This window comes from Felis catus, chromosome B3 (assembly GCF_018350175.1).
Source record: "Felis catus isolate Fca126 chromosome B3, F.catus_Fca126_mat1.0, whole genome shotgun sequence".
In the NCBI taxonomy this organism is placed as follows: domain Eukaryota; kingdom Metazoa; phylum Chordata; class Mammalia; order Carnivora; family Felidae; genus Felis; species Felis catus.
In genome coordinates this window covers 13,004,670-13,025,491 of record NC_058373.1, presented here as the reverse complement: position 1 = coordinate 13,025,491, position 20,822 = coordinate 13,004,670, and the positions used below count along the sequence as shown (strand labels likewise).

Here is a 20,822-nt window from a genome sequence, read left to right as displayed (position 1 = left end):
CCCCAAGAAGACAGCTCGATAATTCTAATACGCTACGGACAACTTTATCGGTGACTTCTATAGATCTGCAACCAATTTAAATTTTTTTTTCAACGTTTATTTATTTTTGGGACAGAGAGAGACAGAGCATGAACGGGGGAGGGGCAGAGAGAGAGGGAGACACAGAATCGGAAACAGGCTCCAGGCTCTGAGCCATCAGCCCAGAGCCTGACGTGGGGCTCGAAGTCACGGACCGCGAGATCGCGACCTGGCTGAAGTCAGACGCTTAACCGACTGCGCCACCCAGGCGCCCCATCTGCAACCAATTTAAAAATATCTGCTCAAAGAAAAGCATATCATTATGCTCTGAAGCCCATCTTATATAAAAATAAAAGTTTCATGCTTTCCTCAATTCAAAGTGACAGAGGAGAATAGAGAAATCGGATTCGTAGACAACCTGATGTCCGTTATCTCTCGTAACGTCCGTCAAAATTGTTTAGGTAGGGTGATTCCAGTAAAAAATCAATTCCACCATCTGGATTAAAAACCACTAAACTAGCAGAAAATATAACTGTTGTAAACACAAACAGCAGATGTATACACAGGGCATTACCAACTCCAACATACTCTTTTCCTTTGCTATTTTTATAAGTCGTTTAGTCAATAAATATTTGGTGGCACCGAGGCACTAGGTGGTGTTACAGTCACGTGGGGATACATCCATGACAAAATGGGAGTCCTTGCTTTCGAGAAACTTCTGTTTTACTTGGAAGAGACAGACGGCAGGCCAAAGCATACGTGACGTGTTGGGTGACGGCAAGGGGAAAGGACAAGAACTGATGGGAAGGGGTAGCTGCAGACAGCCCGGCTGCCATGTTTGTGTCACGCACCAGGAAAGCCCCCATTGGACATGGTGAGCAGGAAATGAAGACATGAGAGGGGCAGCCAAGTGCATGCCCTCAGGGGAAGCACCTTCCACACAGAAGACAGATCAAGTACAGAAGGTCAAGAGTAGGGCAAATGTCTCAGGGAGACTGAGAAGCAGGAAGGCAGACAGTGTGACTAGAACACAGGAGGGGAGACACTGATAGGAAATGAGTTCAGAGGGAAGCAGGAAGTCAGATCAGGCAGGTCCTTGGGTGCCACTGTGAGGACACCCAAGTCCTTGGGTGCCACTGTGGGTTTTACTGAGTGGGTTGAGAAGCCACGGCGGGGGGGGTAAAAAGTGTGCCAATCATTCTTCATGAGCTCCCACCACACATCTGGCCCCATATTCACTGATTTGCATACATCATCAGCAATGTTCACGATGATCTCGCAAATATGTATTTTCACCCCAACTTTACAGATGAGGAAAACGCAACGTGTTCGGGTTCACAGAGCTGTGAATTGAAACCCCGATGGATCTCAGCGTTCCTCAACTGGAGGCATGACTGGCCTTCGGAGTACAACAGCTCTTCGTTGTATGGGACTGTCCTGTGCGTTGTGGGAGGACAGTTATCAATCCCCCAGCCTCCACCTCCCAGATGCCACCAATGCCCTTTGCCATTGCGACCCTCAAAAACATCAGACGCATTTTCAAAAGTCTCCAACAGGAACACCACTGCCACCAGCTAGAAACACTGTGCGGCCCCTGCTGTCTCCACCACCTTGCTCCCCCTGCCTTTGCTATCCTCCTACCTGAAAACCAGCAAGGGCAACAAAACCCGTAAGAAAGACGGATGGATGCGTTAAAAACTTCGAAAAAAAAAAAAGACGTGTGGATGAATAAAACATTTTAAAGTTGGACAATTTTCGTGGCACCTGGGTGGCTCAGTTGGTTGAGCGTCTGACTCTTGATTTCGGCTCAGGTCATGATCTCACAGTTCACGGGATCAAGGCCCTGCATCGAGCTCTGTGCTGACAGCGCGGAGCCCACTTGAGATTCTCTGTATCCCACTCTCTGCCTCTCTTTCTCCAATACACATTAAAAAAAATACATAATAAAGGTGGGCTATTTTCTCCGTTGAAACCACTTGTTATAAACATCCTCCTCTATTTCAAATTCTGAAACAATATTACTGCCAAATATCACAGGACACAATCGTCCAGGCCAGGGAATATGATCTTCTTGAGGTATGGAGCTGGGCTTGAGAGACATTGGAGTAATAAAACAATTATCTGTGGATCTGGGGTTATAACAGGCTCTGTGCAAAATACTCAGGTGAGAAACCTGTCTTCCTATGTATATTAAAATGTGTTTAAAGGAAAAATTAGTGAGAACTACTAGGAAATTGTCTACAGCGATGCATAATCACATATGCGTGAGTCTGATCAATTCCATCCTTTTAGAGCTGCTATATCCCTATGCTATTGCTTACATAAACACTGAAAATTAATGCTGAGACATCGGGTTTCAATAAGTCTTCCTAAGGCAGCCATTGAAAAAGCTATGACTCACGGTCCTCAAAGTTGTAGAGATAAATCCATGTTATTATCGAAGATATTAATTATGCTCACAAATGAATGTGATCAGAGCTTGAACATCAGCAGGATTTGAAACCAGGCCTAAATCTTCCTAATGCAATCAGTGAAACGAAGTGACTCGGACAACCAAAGTTGCGGGGATAAATCTATATTATTATGTGTCCAAAACATTCATTATGCTTACAGCTGAATTTGAAGGGAGCTTCAAAATTGGCAGAATTTGAAATCAAGCCCAACCAAGCCCAATTGCTTCAATAGAAGACATTTCGATGGGCGCTTTCGAAATAGTACTTGATCCTCAGGGAAGAAGACCCACTATTAGAGACAGAGCAATTACAAAGTCCTTATACTATTAACTGAAACAATAATATTAATAATAAATTTGAGCCTCAGTTCAGAACTGGAAATCTGGCAAATGTTTCTCTGAAGTCGTAAAAAAAAAAAACCCACCAGTAACATCTTATATATAAAAAGATATAGGGGCACCTGGGGTGTCTCAGTGAGTTAAGCGTCCAACCCCGGCTCAGGTCATGATCGCAGGGTTCGTGGTTCGAGCCCCGCGTCGGGCCTCTGGGTTGACAGCTCAGCCTGGAGCCTGCTTCAAATTCCGTGTCTTTCTGTCTCTCGGGCCCTCCCCCTCTTGTACTCTGTCTGTCTGTCTCTTTCTCTCCTTTCAAAAATAAGCATTAAAAGAAATTTTAAGATATAAACAGAGGAGGGTTTACAAATAAAATGATTTTTTTCAGGGTTGACTCTATGCTTTCTTATCCCCTAAAAATCAATATAGAAGTGCTCAGTGCATGTCTACTGGTTCTTATCAGCTTCGCATCAACCTGCCCGCCAGAAGTTTACAACCTAATGATAAGAAGTCAGGGAAGAGCAAAGCAAGATAACACACCCTATAAAGAGGCAGACGTAAAACTGGTGACTATTTAATGAGGTCTCAACCCTACTGTCTACACAAATGGAGCCAGTGAAGGGAAAAGGCAAGGCGGGGAGGCCCCCCGCAAGGAAAAGAATAATGACAGCAAACTAAAATTAAGACCATACCCATCCCGTTACCCTCAAACTAAACCAGAGCTCCTCTGGAATGACAAAAAACAAATATGCAAACGAAAAAGCTGACAACACAAAGTGCCGGCGAAGATTTGGAGCAACTGGAACGCTCCTGGATAATTGCCGGTAGGGGCGCCTGGGTGGCTAGGTCGGTTAGGCGTCCAACTTCAGCTCAGGTCATGATCAGCTCTTCATGATCAGGTTTGTGAGTTCGAGCCCCACGTCGGGCTCTGTGCTGACAGCTCAGAGCCCAGAGCCTGCTTCGGATTCTGTGTCCCCCTCTCTTCCTGCCCCTCCCCAGCTCAGGCTCTCTCTCTCTCTCTCAAAAATAAATAAATGCTAACAATAAAAATTTTTTAAAGAATCCTTCTATATCATGATTATGGTGGTGGTTACGTGTCTATGTCTCAAATTCAGACAACTATATACCCACACAGATAAATTCTACGCAACATAAATTATAACTCAAAAAACCTGATCTTGGGGGCTACTGGGTGGCTCAGTCCATTAAGCATCTGACTCTTGATTTTGGCTCAGGTCATGATCTCATGGTTTGTGAGATGGAGCCCCACGTGGGGTTCTGTATTGACAGTGTGGAGCCTGCTTGGGATTCTCTCTCTCTTCCTCTCTCTCTGCCCCTCCTTTGCTCATAAGCTCTCTCTCTCTCTCAAAATAAATAAATAAACATTAAAAAAAAAAAAAAGGAAACCTGATCTTAGGAAAAAAAATAACTGAACCAACTGGATTTCAATCAAGTTACAAAGCAGTTATTCAAAACAAACCAAAATGATGCAATTCACCTGCGGACTTCCTGGTCCTTGTGAGCCCCGCCCCGGTGGAAAAGTCCCATGTCACAATGCAACCCTTCAAATCTTACAAATCCCTGAAACATCACCAGCAACTGCTTTTGCACTCTATTTCCAAAATGCCTTACTTCCACTGTGCTGGAAATGTATTACACTTCCCTGTTTTGTTTTCCAATTAAATTACTTCATTCCTATCCTTTTTTAAGGGAAGACAGGCAAGGCGGCTCTATCCCAAATGTCAGATGCCAAAGGAGGGAATCTGGTCTCTTGCGTCAAAACGCATTCTCTACCAGCTTGCCTCCCCACTTTCCAAATCCTTCTCTGTAGTTCTCATTCCGCCCACCTCCAGGCAGTGGGGTATGCGTACCTCCATGTAGGCAGAGACTGAATAACAGAACTTCCACATATATTGATCTTAACTTTAAAACTGAGAAAAATTGCCGCTAAAATTTAGCACAGAGATCGATATACCTGTTTGACAATATTTACTGAGCCAAGAATCCGTGCCAAGAATCAGTCAATGTGCTGGGGATGCCACAGTGAACAAAACAATGTCCCTGCCATCGGACAGCACAAATCCTAGGGGAGACAGGTAAGAAACCATAATACCAAAAGCACATATTTAAAGACATACGCAGGCAATCCCCACTGTGAAAGGTGGTAATGAAGAAACATAAAGCCAGGAAGAAACCTAATCCATAGATCAGCTAATCACAAGCCATTCAGAGCTGCTCGGAGGGAAAAATGTAGGTTTCACTGTATAGATGGATCGCAGGTCACGTGCTCCAGGATCATCCAGTGAGCTCTTGAGAGACTGTAAAGTGTGTGTCCACATGTGTGCATATAGATTTATATCTCTATTACCTCGTTACTGAAAAAGATCCTTGCAAAGAAACTATGGACTGAAGATAATCCTTTTTATTTACTTTGAGAGAGAGAGAGAGAGAGAGAGAGAGAGAGAGAGAGAGAGGGAGAGCAAGGGGAGAGGGGCCAAGAGAGGCAAAGAGAGAGAGAGAATCCCAAGTAGGCTCCACCCCGACAGCACAGAGCCCAATGCAGGGCTCGAACCCATGATCCATGAGATCGTGACCTGAGCCGTCATCAAGAGCTGGCCGCTTAACCAACTGTGCCACCCAGGTGCCCCAGGGCTAAAGATAAAGCTAATGATGAAGCACAGGGAAAAGTATTAAAGAGCAGCCAATTACACTCCAAGGATGAGCTTTTTGTAAAAATCACCCCATGAAGTGGTTAAAACTGTTAATAATGATACGTTTCATCACATTGCTGTTTGTAAAAATGAGTACTTAATTGCTAATCAGTTGGGTGAGAATAAAAGCTTTTTTATACTTATAATAGGTTCTAAATGTTTAGATGCTGCTAATTTCGTCTTCATCTCACCTTTCCTTTCTTAAACGACTTTTAAAGGCACAATTTATATACAATAAAATTTACCCACTGTATGTGTGTAAATTGAATAATATTTAGTAAACTTTCTGAGTTGTACAGCCATCACCACAATCTACTTTTAGGACAATCATCCTTCATTTACGATAGGTATGTATCTATGTATGTATGTATGTATTTTAATTTACATCCAAGTTAGTTAGCATATAGGGCAACAATGATTTCAGGAGTAGATTCCTTAATGTCCCTTACCCACTTAGCCCATCCCCCCTCCCACAACCCCTCCAGCAACCCTCTGTTTGTTCTCCATATTTAAGAGTCTCATGTTTTCCCCGTCCCGGTTTTTATGTTATTTTTGCTTCCCTTCCCTGATGTTCACCTGTTTTGTATCTTAAAGTCCTCATGTGAGCGAAGTCATGATATTTGTCTTTCTCTAATTTTGCTTAGCATGATACCCTCTAGTTCCATCCACGTAGTTGCAAATGGCATGATTTCATTCTTTTTGATCGCTGAGTAATACTCCATTGTGTGTATGTGTATGCACGTGTATGTACGTATGTATGATGTACATCCTCGTTATCCATTCATCCACCAATGGACATTTCAGCTCTTTCCATACTTTGGCTATGGTTGATAGTGCTGCTATAAACATTGGGATGCATGTGCTCCTTCAAAACAGCATACCTGTAACCCTTGGGTAAATAATAGGTCTTTTTTTAATGTTTATTTATGTATTTTAAGAGAAAGAGAGAGAGAGCAGGAGAGGAGAAGAGAAGAGAATCCCAAGCATGTTCTATGCCATCAGCACAAAATCCCACACAGGGCTCAATCCCAATGAACCACGAGATCATGACCTGAGCCAAAGTCAAGAGTTAGACACTCAGCCAACTGAGCCACCCAGACACCCCTCAATATGTCTTTTAATGCAAATTACAACATACACATTAGAGTAGTTCTGAGCTAAGTATATGCAATCTACAAGTAAATAAATGCATATACATGGGGTATGTGTTTAAAACTATTTGCTAAAAGAGAGGCATAATCTGGGGCACCTGGGTGGCTCAGTGGGTTGAGTGTCTGACTTCGGCTCAGGTCCTGATCTCATAGTTCATGAGTTCGAGCCCCACATGGGCCTTGCCGCTATCAGTATGGAGCCTGATTCAGATCCTCTGCCCTCCTCTCTCTCTGCCCCTCCCTTGCTTGCGCTTTTTCTCATAAATAATACATAGTTTCTTTTAAAAAGAGGGGTATGAATCATGGGGCGCCTGGGTGGCTCAGTCATTTGAGCGTCCAACTTTGGCTCAGGTCATGATCTCACGGTTCATGGGTCCGAGCCCCTCGTCGGGCTCTGTGCTGACAGCCCGGAGCCTGGGGCCTGCTTCAGATTCTGTGTCTCCCTCTCTCTCCACCCCTTCCCCTCTCATGCTCTGTCTCTCTCTGTCTCTCAAAAATGAATAAACGTTATTTTTTTTTTAAAGAGGGGTATGAACGAAAAGCATGGAGACTCTGGCTTTAGGGCCCCGCATCACAGTGTCCCCCAAGACTACGTGACCCCTTGTAGAAGCCCCACTGGAGTCGGTTCCTTTATCTGTCTCTCTTGAGCTTTCGCTATCTTTCTCCAATACTCAATGCCTTTTTCTGCACTTAGAGTCGTGTCTCTGCGGCTCATGATAAGATTACAGGAAGAGCAAACAAGCAGTTTGGCAATCGCTTCATCAGAAGGAGGATATCCTCAGCACAGACAGTGTCTGGAGGTTAGGCCTGAAGACCTAAAGTTCAAGAAGTTGACCCCCAACCTCCAAGATTCCAGGGTGAATGAAACACACATGCGTACACGCGAGTTACAAATCGGCGGAACAGGCATGTGAATATCAAGGTGTATCGCGAAGAACCGATAAAAAAATTACTCCATTCCAAAATCAGCTGTGCACTTCCTGAACGATTGCTTTTCTCTAAAAAACAGTGAGACTCGGTCTTTTTATTTTTTTATTTTTTAAGATTTTATGTATATTTTTAAATCTCCACACCCAGCGCGAGGTCAAACTCACAATCTGGAGATCAAGGGTCGTAGGCTCTACCCACTGAACCAGCCAGGCACCCCTCAAGCCCTTTCTTCTGTGCAACTGGTCAGAACTCAGGCCCAATCTGAAAGTTTCTCTCTCCCTAACCTAATGGTTTGTTTTTTACATCATCTCGGCATCACCTTTGCATACTGGAGTGTCTTTTACCTTAATTCTTTTCCTTAGTTTTTTTGGTTTTGTCTTTGTTGGTGATGCATAATCACATCAATAGAAAGGAAAGTTGAGTATGGACAACTGAGTGGATTAATAGCTCATTAAGAGCTCTCATCTGAGGACTAACATCAACCTGTCATAAGTACCTGACATACCTTGAATACATATTTTCTCATCAATTACTAACACGACAAGGCAGGCATTGGTGTTACACCCATCTGATAGATGAGTTAATAACGCACAAGTTTGAACAGCCTACCCCAGGACAGACAGCCAGTAAGGAGGAGAGCCGGGATTTGAACCCAGGCCAACCGACTCCACAGGGTGCTTTCTCAGTGATCGCTCTCTTTATAACGTCTCCCAACTCAGAGCACGAGGCAGGATGGGTACGCTAACTGCAGGATCGTAGGAAGGCAGCAAAGGAGACACATTTGTTGTGCAAGTGGAATCAGGGACCGTGACCTCAAAGAGTTCAGAAGCATCTAAGAGGTCCCCGGTGTTGCCACCAGGTAAGAGGATCCAGCCCTTCCAGGTAGGGGGCTCCCCCCCACCATCACTCCCCCCCAGATTCAGCTCTTGAGAAGGAAGAGGTTAACTGCTGAACTGACAACTCAAGGCACACATGGCCTCGAAATGACTCTCTTCTACCAACGGCCAATCCTCGTGTGTTCACATAGCCCACGTTTGTGAATCAGCCTACTCCCAAAAATGTATCTGCAACCCCCGCAACACTTCTGTGGTCACTCACGAACGCGTGCAAAGTGGCCAAAAACGTGACTGGCCCAGTGTGCACATTCCCAGCTGAGGGACAGGGCAATGCTCCGCCTTCTTGTTTCACCTCTCATTCTGTCAACCAAAGTCTTTCTCGAGATCCGATGTCACTTTTTTTTTGGAGTTTAAGTTTTTTTGTGTTAATTTTGTTGTTTAAAATGCACCCCTGTCCCCCCCCCCACACACACACACACAGTGCTGAAGCACTGTCTGATGTTCCTTCAGTGCAAGAAGGCTGTGATGTGGGTTAGGAAGAAAATACTTACGTTAGATAAGCTTCATTCAAGCGTCACAGTTGTGACGCTACAGTTCGCTACTGGTTGTGAGTTTGATGTCAATGAACCAGGGATATATATTTAATATGGGGCCTTTAAACAGAAACGCACATAAAACAAAGTTATGTATTAATAGGTTGACAAAAAGGTGACCGGACGTTCACGGAACCTAACTCCGTATTTCCTTTAGCAGCACGGGTTCAGTGCTGCTGCTAACTTCGTGAAACGTAACTACTGAGGACAAAGCAATCAATTCTGTACCTCTTTTGATAGGCATTTTGTCCAGACAGAATTCAGCCAGAAATCCAAGTGCATCATGGGTCCCGCCCTGCTTAAGAAACAGGTTCTGGTCACAAAGATTTATTTATTTTTTTTATTTTTAAAAAATTTTTTTTTCCACATTTATTTATTTTTGGGACAGAGAGAGACAGAGCATGAACAGGCGAGGAGCAGAGAGAGAGGGAGACACAGAATCGGAAACAGGCTCCAGGCTCTGAGCCATCAGCCCAGAGCCCGATGTGGGCTCGAACTCACGGACCGCGAGATCGTGACCTGGCTGAAGTCGGACGCTCAACCGACTGCGCCACCCAGGCGCCCCTCAAAGATTTACGTCAAGAGTCTATTTTGCACTATAAAGATGAAATAATCTAATTTTTTTTCATCAAGGAGTTGTATGCCTAATTCATCTGACAACTAAAGTAATAATGTTTTTTTAAATTTTTTTTAAAAAAATTAAATTTATTTTTGAGAGAGAGAGAGACAGAGCATGAGCAGGGGAGGGGCAGAGAGAGAGAGAGGGAGACACAGAATGTGAAGCAGGCTCCAGGCTCCGAGCTGTCAGCACAGAGCCCAACGTGGGGCTCAAACCCACAAACCATGAGCTCATGACCTGAGCAAAGTCAGGTGCCCAACCGACTGAGCCACCCGGGTGCCCCAATAATAATATGCTTCGAAGAGCAATAAATATTTTAAGTGTAGACGAAATCAAACACATAAACACTGCAGCTAGGACTTCCATAAATCTTACAGTCATTGTTGAATTTGCATTCACAATTAAAGTTAAAATTAAGAGTGAGTTTAGAGACCATTGGTCTTAATAAGTGATGATAAGCCAGCATGATTCCAGCAGTTTCCTAGTGATCTCCCAAAAGAACAGTTCATGTGAAAAGTTGCTGAAAGAGTAGGAACACACACACACACACACACACACACACACACACACACACGAGGCACACTAATTAAAACTGCAATTTTCCAACAATTCTTTTCAAATGAAGCTCAGTTAGCAGATATACATGTTAAATGGTACCATGGATTAATGTATTTAATGATAATTGTACAATAAGAATATTACAAAGTTTCACTAAATGGTCCTTAATAATACTGTAATTATTTATGTGACTGCAACTAAAAAGCCTTTTAAGGATAATTTATTTTTTTCACTTTTAAAATAAGCAACATTACTTGGAATAAAAGAATATAGATTATATTGGCAAAATAAAATATATAATCACAGGGGCGCCTACGTGGCTCAGTCAGTTAAGCATCTGACTCTTGATTTCATCCAGATCATGATCTCACAGTTGTGAGATCAAGCCCCACGTTGGGCTCCACACTGAGTGGAGCCTGCTTGAGATTCTCTCCCCCTCTCTCTGGCCTTCCCCTGAATACATGCACAGCATTCTTTCTCTCTCAAAATAATTTTTTTAAATGTATGACCGTAACTAGAGGGGAAGGAAATAAAACACTGATTTATAAGTTTCCCAAAAGTAATTAAACATGTGCCTAATTAGATTAATTGGCATATACAAGAAATGGACATAACGTAACATCATTATAATGTTTTTCAAAGTTCTGAAATAAAGGTGCCTGGGTGGCGTAGTCGGTTGAGCATCTGACTTCAGCTCAAGTCATGATCACATGGTTCGTGAGTTCGAGCCCCACATCTGGGCTCTCTGCTGTCAGCACAGAGCCCGCTTTGGATCTTCTGCCCCTCCCCTGCTCACAAACACACGGGTTCTCTCTCTCTCAAAAATAAATATTTTTTTTAAAAGTCCTGAAACAAATATCATTTCCAATAAATGCAACCTCACACTGACCATACTGGCTTAGATAGGATGTCCCGTTCAAAGTTGCTTATAACGGGAAATAAACATCACTAGTTTTAAACTATGGCATACATTCATTCCAGAAAGGTCTACCAGTCAAGCAAGGATTTTATTGGATAGCGTTGGATATGGTTAGAAAAACTATTTCCTTCCATTAACATGATCTAACCAACATTATCCATATCCATTCACAGAAACACTATTTGGAGTTCCGGAAGAATCATCTTCATATGCCTGGATCTCACAAAGTCAGACCATGCGCAAATAGCTCATAGTGGTGGGGTGGGGGTAAATAAACAGCCACATTTACTGAGCACATACTACGTTCCTCATCTCGTGGTTCTTGAGATCGGGCCCCACATCGGGCTCCGCACTGACAGTGTGGATTGGGATTCTCTCTATATATAAATCTCTCTTCCTCTCCCCTGATCATGCTGGCTTTCTCTCTCTCTCTCTCTCTCTCTCTCTCTCTCTCTCTCTCTCTCTCCCTCCCTCTCTCTCTCTCAAAATAAGTAAATAAACTTAAAAAAAAAAGGGTCCAATGAGTTTATTTCAGAATCTTCAGCAAATTATTCTCCTTCTAGCCTCCCTAATGCAGATTTTGGGCATCTTTTCACGCTGCATTTTTATTGAGGTCCTGCAAACCCCATGAAGTGCTCTAGGCTGTGGCGGGGGGGAGGGGCATCTGTCAGAGTAGACTGAGCACACCCCAGGAAGTGTCCAGCACAACCTGGGGCATGCAAAGAAAACACTGGAACTTCCATTCAGACGGATCTCCAAGGTCCGTTTAATTTCTATTTTTGTGAGTGTTCAATAATACATGCAATATCAGTACCACCTGAACAATCAAATCCTTTAATCTGCTGAAAAAAAAAAAAAAACTACAATACTAAGAAAAGAATTTGCTTTTCCCCTTTAGGCAATGACTATTTTTGGAACAGTGTCTCTTCTTTCAGAAAAAAAGGCTCAAGTAATGAACATAAACTAGACAAGGTGAAACACGCAAAATGCTCATTAAAAAAGGAAAAGGTAAGAGCGATTTAAACAGGGTGTTTGATAAATACCACTGTCACCTGTTACAGGAAGTTTCTCTAGGGAAATTCATTAAGCATCAATTTCAACAAATGATCTCATTTGTCTCAAGCTCACTGTAATATTTACAAAGTACGTTATGCACTCCTTCCTTTTGCTTCCTCCGGACCATTCACACCATTTGCATTTTCAAAGGTAGACAGGTGCCTTTCTGTGGACCCAGGTGATGCGGAAGAGGTAGGGAAAAAACAAACAAAAAAAAAGATATGCGTTTCCTCCATGAGAGAAGTCGCTCATAATTAGAGCAGAAAGTAAAACTCACAACATTAAAATAAATCCATTTACCATAAGGCAGGGTTAGAGAAATCTGGTCAATTAAAGCCTGGATTTAGCAGTGTAATAACATGTATTATGTTCATGTAATAGTATTCATGTAATAACATGCAGGTGTTAGAAGCCCTCGTGACCCTGGAGCCCAAGGAAAGGTCAAGAGTTGGACACTTAACAGACTGAGTCACCCAGGCACCCCCATAAATATCCTTTAAATGGTGAAGTTCCATGGGGCACCTGGGTGGCTCGGTCGGTTAAGCGTCCGACTTCGGCTCAGGTCATGATCTCGCGGTCCGTGAGTTCGAGCCCCGCGTCAGGCTCTGTGCTGACAGCTCAGAGCCTGGAGCCTGTTTCAGATTCTGTGTCTCTCTCTCTCTGACCCTCCCCCGTTCATGCTCTGTTTCTCTCTGTCTCAAAAATAAATAAACATTAAAAAAAAAATTTTTTTTAATAAATAAATAAATGGTGAAGTTCCCCAAAACAAAATGACTTTTCTTTGTAATCTCCCAGGTCACTGCAGTAAATTCACACACCACTATTGCGGGTGCAACACGTATGCAGGATAAGGTTGAATTCGATCTGATCCATCGTGAACTCTGCAAGTCCCTCTTTTGAATGAACTCCCAGGATCAGCTTTCCAAGTCTGACTTGACCTCTTATTTATTCCACAGGTTCAACAGCGAAGGCAGACAGGGGACCGGCTCCCTGGAAGCTTGTGTTCCTGGGGGGGACATGTACGTGTGGAGGGGAAGATGGGAGTCATTTCAGAGAAGTGGTGACACACGAGCAGACACTTCAGTGACAGAAAGGAATAACCTGGCTATTTGGAGAAGATGATTCCAGACACACGGAAGAGTCCACGCAATGCCCCACAGCCAGAAGCGTACTCCCCTCTAGCGTAGGAATAGCAGAGTGGTCAATACAGTCAGACCTGCATGATCTAGCAGGTGGTGGGAGGAGGTGATGTCAGAGATAGTTGTGGGGCCAGCAACGGCTTTAGTTTTTTTTTTTTTTTTTTTTTTTTTTTAAATTTTTTTATTTATTTTTGAAGGAGAGAGAGACCGAGCTGAGCAGGGGAGGAGCAGAGAGAGAGGGAGACATAGAATTTGAAGCAGGCTCCAGGCTCTGAGCTGTCAGCCCAGAGCCCGACGTGGGGCTCGAACTCATGAACTGGGAGATCATGACCTGAGCCGAAGTCGGACGCTTAGCCGACTGAGCCACCCAGGTGCCCCGAGGCTTTAGGTTTTAAGTGAGCTGCGAAGAAGCCACGGCAGGAGTTGAGGGAGACCAGCTCAGGTGAAGGATCAAAGGGTCTTTTGTTTGCTATTTGCTTTTTCCTTCTTAGCCTTCTGGTTAGTCAGATTTCCGTAACAGTGGATCCATCCCACGGCTGGAAATGCCAAAGGCTACACCACAGCTTACATTACCCACCGCCCACTGCCTCCATTCAGGAAATAAGAAAACGGGAAGGTCACGCTTCCTTTAGAAAAGGTCCTTTGCTCTGCTGAGAATCCCACTCACAGAAAAGACCCCAATCCCTGAGACAGTTTTTCCCTTCCTGATCCTTGCCAGTGACTCAATAAATAATAGCCTGCCACCCTAAACAATGTCATGCAGGGGCGCCTGGGTGACTCAGCTGGTTGGGAGCATCCGACTTTAGCTCAGGTCATGATCTCACAGTTCGTGGGTTCGAGCCCCACGTAGGGCTCTGTGCTGACAGCTCAGAGCCTGGAGCCTGCTTCCGATTCTGTGTCTCTGTCGCTCTCTGCCCCTCCCCCGCTCATGCTTTGTCTCACTCTGTTTCTCAAAAATAAATACACGTAAAAAAAAAAATTAGGGGCGCCTGGGTGGCGCAGTCGGTTAAGCGTCGACTTCAGCCAGGTCACGATCTCGCGGTCCGTGAGTTCGAGCCCCGCGTCGGGCTCTGGGCTGATGGCTCGGAGCCTGGAGCCTGTTTCCGATTCTGTGTCTCCCTCTCTCTCTGCCCCTCCCCCGTTCATGCTCTGTCTCTCTCTGTCCCAAAAATAAATAAAAAACATTGAAAAAAAATTAAAAAAAAAATTAAAAAAAAAAAACTGTCCTGCATAAGCCCAGAGCCCTTCTCCACTGCTTCCCACCAAATCACCCCAAGGACTCCCCATGGGAAACACTCCATGCTTGGAGTTCTTTATCTAAATAGGATGTATCACTATTTGGTGAAAACAGGTACAAATAAATAATCTTTAAAATATTTATTACATCAGATGGTGAGGAGTGCTTTGTCAAAAATAAAACTGTTAAAAAAAAATTAACTTTCTAGCCCTCCATATCTAAATTGATGCTATTACCAAAGATCTCAGATGGAGAGAAGAAAGCCAGCTCTCTACTAAAAACGGTACCAGTTCTAAAGAGATCTTCTAATCCGCTCTTAGGTCTTAGGTCTTAGGTCTCCAAAGTACCTGCCTGACCCAACTTGAAATTTAGCTATCTTCCCTAAAGGTATATTTGAAATCATTTCTGTCAACAGCCCTGACTAGACTGATCATCTCACCAAGAAAATTAGTGTGTCGCTATAAAGATCAAAATGTTAGGAACTATTGGGGCGCCTGGGTGGCTCAGTCGGTTGAGCGTCCGACTTTGGCTCAGGTCACGATCTCACGGTTTGTGAGTTCGAGCCCCGCGTCGGGCTCTGTGCTGACAGCTCGGAGCCTGGAGCCTGCCTCGGATTCTGTGTCTTCCTCTCTCTCTGCCCTTCCCCTGCACACGCTCTGTGTCTCTCTGTCTCTCAATAATAAATAAACGTTAAAAAAAATTGTTTTTAAATGTTCAGAACTATTTTGGAAAATACGGATCAATATGATCTACCAAATGTCTTTAGGGGGGGGAAAAGGGGACAACATGTCTGACGACCCAATCAGAAATTTCTAAAAAGTCAAACGTACATAAATCCCAGTTTTGCCAAGCCTGACAGCATATTCATTGGCCCTTCCCAAGCCTAACACACCTTTTATAAAAAGGTCAGGTTAAACCCATCTGAGAACTTCAAGCTTTAGAGAAAGAGTACAGCAACGCTTGTTTAAGTTACCAGCAATGTGACAGAGTTTGGAAATTCTCTCCGGTAAAGTCCTTCATTTCTAAATGAAGAGTCTTCCGACATTTAAGGTTGTGATCAATGGCAAACCAATGTTTACTCTCATAAGGGCAAGTATGACGGCTTAAATTCATTCATCCATTCAACAAATATATCTGTAACTTAGTCCTTAGCAGAATAGAAAAATCTGTTTTCTTAACATTTGCAAAGGTGAGTTGTGTTGATCTCAGCATCACCCAAATATGAATCAATTACCTCCAGAAATCACACACCGGCCACATTTGTTAAATTTCCAAATCCAGTGGGTAATTCGTTGGTAGGTGAGAACCTGGGACCCTTTGTTGTGTGGTGACTGTAGGCACGCCCTGAATTGAGCTCTTTTTGTCTGAGTTTTCTGAATCCTCACAACCATAACAAAGGTGGGTAAAATTACTCCATGAAACATGAGAGAAAGACCAAGGATTATAAAGATTAAGCAATTTGTCCACTGATACTCAGCCGTGTAAAGACTAGAACCAGTTTCTCCCTAACCACAAAATCCGTGCCTGTACCTACAGACTGCATTGCCGTCCCTAACTCGGGATCACCAGCTCTCTCTTCTGCGTAAATCAGTCATAAATCTAAATTAAAAAGAATTAAGGAATCCAAAGAGACACTGTGGCCATTATAATTATTGGTGCATTGGCGTGGGAAAACAGCACAGAAAATTACAAAGGCTAATTAGGGGCGCCTCTAAGTTACAGTTTTCGTGTCTTATTTTCATGGTAGGCAACCCTATCTCCCCTAAAGACAGTCTGAGTTAGGGACGCCTGGGTGGCGCAGTCGGTTAAGCGTCCGACTTCGGCCAGGTCACGATCTCGCGGTCCGTGAGTTCGAGCCCCGCGTCGGGCTCCGGGCTGATGGCTCGGAGCCTGGAGCCTGTTTCCGATTCTGTGTCTCCCTCTCTCTCTGCCCCTCCCCCGTTCATGCTCTGTCTCTCTCTGTCCCAAACATAAATAAAACGTTGAAAAAAAAAATTAAAAAAAAAAAAAAGAGAGTCTGAGTTATACTTACAACCTAAATTACGTGTTAAAAACCTCGAGAAGATTTAAGCTGTCTCATTTTCACAAACAACAAAAACTATAAACCAGAGACATGAATGGAAAAATTACGGTTAAATTTTCTTCTCTCTCTGGCACTGCAGTGTGCTTATCAGCACTTGGCAGAGGCCTAATTAACATTTGTTAAATGGAAGGGAAGGTCAACCGGCTAATTAGCATAGAGATATGGCTAGAATCCAGATCTCTTGACTCTCCGAGTAATTTTCTTTCAATGACAATTCAAAAGGTTATGTCTGGCAACTTCAGTACACTTTTTAAAAAGAAGTTATATGCAGCATCATTAATCATTAGAGAAATGCAAATCAACACCACAAGAAAATACCAACGCACATCCATCGAGGGGGCTACTATTAAGAAAAACAGAAAATAACAAGTGTTGGTGAGGACCTAGACAAATTGGAACCCTTAGGTACGATTAGTGGGAATGTGAAATGCTATAGCCTCTACAGAAAACAGGATAATGACTCAAAGCCACAATGAGATACCAGAATGGCTCACATTAACAACTCAGGCAACAACAGATGTTGGCGAGGATGCGGAGAAAGAGGATCTCTCTTGCGCTGCTGGTGGGAATGCAAACTGGGGCAGCCACTCTGGAAAACAGTATGGAGGTTGCTCCAAAAACTAAGAAATAGAACTACCCGTGACCCAGCAAGTGCACTACTAGGCATTTATCCAAGGGATACAGGTGTGCCGTTTCGAAGGGATAACATGCACCCCCATGTTTACAGCAGCACTATCGACAATAGTCAAAGTATGGAAAGAGCCCAAATGTCCCTCGAGGGATGAATGGATAAAGAAGATGTGGTATATATACATAATGGAGTATTACTCGGCAATCAAAAAGAATGAAATCTTGCCATTTGCAACTACGTGGATGGAACTGGAGGGTATTATGCTAAGTGAAATTAGAGAAAGACAAATATCATATGACTTCGCTCATATGAGGACTTTCAGAGACAAAACAGATGACCATAAGAGCAGGGAAGCAAAAATAATATAAAAACAGGGAGGGGGACAAAACATAAGAGATTCTTAAATACGGAGAACAAACAGAGGGTTACTGGAGGGGTTGTGGGAGGGGGGATGGGCTACATGGGTCAGGGGCACTAAGGAATCTACTCCTGAAGTCATTGTTGCAGTATATGCTAACCAACTTGGATGTAAATTAAAAAAATAAAAAGAAAGAAACCAGGATACTGGCTCCTCCAAAAATGAAACAGGCTTATAATATGCTCCAGCAATTCTCCTTCTGGTTATATTCCCAAAAGAAGTGAAAGCAGGGACTTGATGAGCTCTCTGTACCAACCCATCTTCATAGCACCATTCTTCACAATAGCCAAAGATGAAAAAACCCAAGTCCATCATTGGATGAATGGATAAGCAAAAGGTAGTACATACATAGAATAGAGTATTATTCTACCTTATAAGGAAGACAGCTCTGACACCTGCTACAACATGGATGAACCGCGACGACATTATACTAAGTGAAATAAGGCTGTCACAAAAGGACAAACACTAAGGACTCTACCACATGATAGTCACATTCGTGGAGACAAAAAGCAGACCGGTGGTTGCCAGGGGCTGGGGGGTGGGGGTTGCAGGGAGGGAAAGATTGGAAATGGTGGTTTCATGGGTACAGAGTTTCAGTTTTGCAAGATGAAAACGGTTCTGGAGACGGAGGGTAGTGATACTTGCCCAAGAATGTGAATGGACTTAAGGACTGAATCGTGCGCTCAGAAAATGGTTAAGATGGTAAACTTTAGTTTACCAGCATTTGAAACAAAATCTACATTAAGTTTTATCCCTTAAGTGATGAGGCCGGAGTGAATACACAGATCCGTAAAGCGGTACGTTTAAGAGGTTTAAGAGGTTCATTGGGTGAAATAATAAGACATATGTTCCTACAGCAGGGTCCGTACCCCAGGGGACCACGGGTGCCCGAAAAGGAAAAAAAAATACATGCAGGCTGAGTGGTGGTGGAGACCGAGGAAAGACAGAGACAGCACAGGGCTAGAGGTGGCCCGATGTTTTCAAGAGACGCTTCTAGCCTACATATGTACGTGAAATTTCCACCGTATTATCCACTGGCAATCAAAGGGCCACTGCTTTCAAATCATTTTCCCTAGCCACGCTTCTTATGTCATTATATAAATATCAACATATTGCTTCTCATTTGGATAAAATATTTGCTCAAACTTGACTATGAGGACATTTTCTACTGCCTCTCACTCTATAAACACTCAACATCAATGCACATTTGATAACACAATGGAGGGGTGCCTGGGGGGGGCTGGGTTGGTTAAGCGTCCGACTCTTTATTTCAGCTCAGTTCATGATCTCACAGTTTGTGGGGTTGAGCCCCACCCCGGGCTCTGCACTGATAGCTCAGAGCCTGGAGCCTGCTTGGGATTCTCTCTCTCTCTCTCTCTCTCTCTCTCTCTCTGTCTCTCCCTCTCTCTCTGTCCCAATAAATAAATAAACTTAAAATAACACAATGGAGACAGCTTTTCCCCCAAAATGGATCAGTTCTGTACCAAAGTTGTTGGGCTATGCTGTGTGTCGATTGTGCTACCTTGGTCCCTTCATGCTGAATTCTATAAATAAGCAAAAAAAAATCAAAATATATTATTTCAGGCCAGTTTGCTCTTAACTTTATGACTGTTCTCTCAGTGATTTCACCTTGCAGAATTCATGTCTGCATGAGTTCAGACCCTCACTGAGTTAATAAAAGGAAAACTACACAACTCTCAGTTCCCCCATTGTAAGGTATAAATCCACTTAGATAAATTTGTTTTCAAGGCTATTCCATGGTGTTAGTTCTTTGGAGAGCCCAGTGATTTGCCTTAATGTACTTTTAGACTTCAAGTATATTAAAGAAAATCCATGCTGGAGTGCCCGGGTGGCTCAGTCGCTTGAGCATCTGACTTTAGCTCAGGTCATGATCTCACGGTTTGTGAGTTCAAGCCCCGTGTCGGGCTCTGTGCTGACAGCTTGGACCCTGAAGCCTGCTTTGGATTCTGTGTCTCTCTCTCTCTCTCTCTCTCTCTCTCTCTCTCTCTCTCTCCCCCTCCCCCACTCACGCTCTGTGTTTGTGCACTTTCCTCCAACAGAAAGGGAAAGTTCAGTCCAAAATTATCTTAGATGACAACCACATTTCTGATGGCCAACCCAGATCAACTGATGGTAGTGGCCTGATGAACGATTATGGCAAATGATTCTGAGACTCAACGGGAAACACAAAGTCATCAGCATGAGTATCTGCCCTGGGCTTCAGAAAAGGGAGCCGTGGCTCTATGCCAGTGAACTGCCATCTGTCTCTCGGCACTAATATCAAAAACATAAATCCTATCTAAGAATCAAGAGTATTCTAAGACTTTCCTCAGAATGATCAACTCAAGAGGCCTTGGCAACTCAAAACACGACAGAGCTAATTAGTTCTGCTCCAACAGGCAAGAGAGTAAAATCCAGGCATACAGCTTTAGAATGTTCTAGAAATAAATTCTTAAAAATGAATGCAGTCACTTCATTCACCTGGTGCAGATGCATCAGGGAATTACGACAGACATTTAGTTCATCTGTTCTGTTATTAGGCTGTTAGAGTTCCTATTTATTTGCCGTTACCTGTTTTCATGTTCACTATCTCATACAGAACAGAAACTTCCAGAGGGAAAACAACCTGTATAACTATCTATCCACACAAGTGTTTGAATGGCATCTGGGTTTGGGTTTAATATTTTGTAAATTGTTGCCTTCCTATAAAGCTTTAATTCTGTATTACCAGTATTTTCTGTCCTGAAGGAGACAAAATACACTGCTCTGTACTTAGAGTTAATCAACAGAGAACCAACTGAGGCCCCTGTGGCAGGGTCGAGTTTCCAGAGCATAAAGGATTTTGAGTCCGACACTCGCACCATCGCAAAGCTGCTCTGGCTGCTGTGGTTCATTTTCTGTAAATACCCAATACAATTCAAAGCTTCATAATTGACAGAAAAAGGCTACAAATAATCCATAGTTGAAAAGAGTCACTCTGAAAGAAGATGAAGCTCTAACTTCCAGCACGTATCTTGACACAGTTGACGGAATCTTTTTTGTATTTATTTTATTTCTTCTTTTCATATTGACTTATTTTGAGAGAGACAGAGAAAGCACGAGGAGGGAGGAGCAGAAAGAAAGGGAGAGAGTGAGAAT

At 43.4% G+C, this 20,822-nt stretch overlaps 1 protein-coding gene across 6 annotated transcripts in view; it reads right to left on the bottom strand.

Moving 5' to 3' along the window:
* MCTP2 (multiple C2 and transmembrane domain containing 2) overlaps positions 1-20,822 on the bottom strand; it is a 243,480-nt gene that overhangs the window by 207,552 nt on the left and 15,106 nt on the right. For 2 of the 6 annotated variants that reach the window (XM_045058858.1, XM_045058860.1), the window contains exon 1: positions 9,253-9,306. The exons of 1 other annotated variant lie outside the window; for it this stretch is intronic. In XM_045058858.1, coding sequence (XP_044914793.1) covers positions 9,253-9,268 — 16 coding nt within the window. In that variant the 5' untranslated portion in view covers positions 9,269-9,306. Of the gene's footprint in view, positions 1-9,252; positions 9,318-20,822 lie in introns of those variants that run through there. 3 more of the 6 variants (XM_045058862.1, XM_045058861.1, XM_045058859.1) reach the window with 3 other exon arrangements.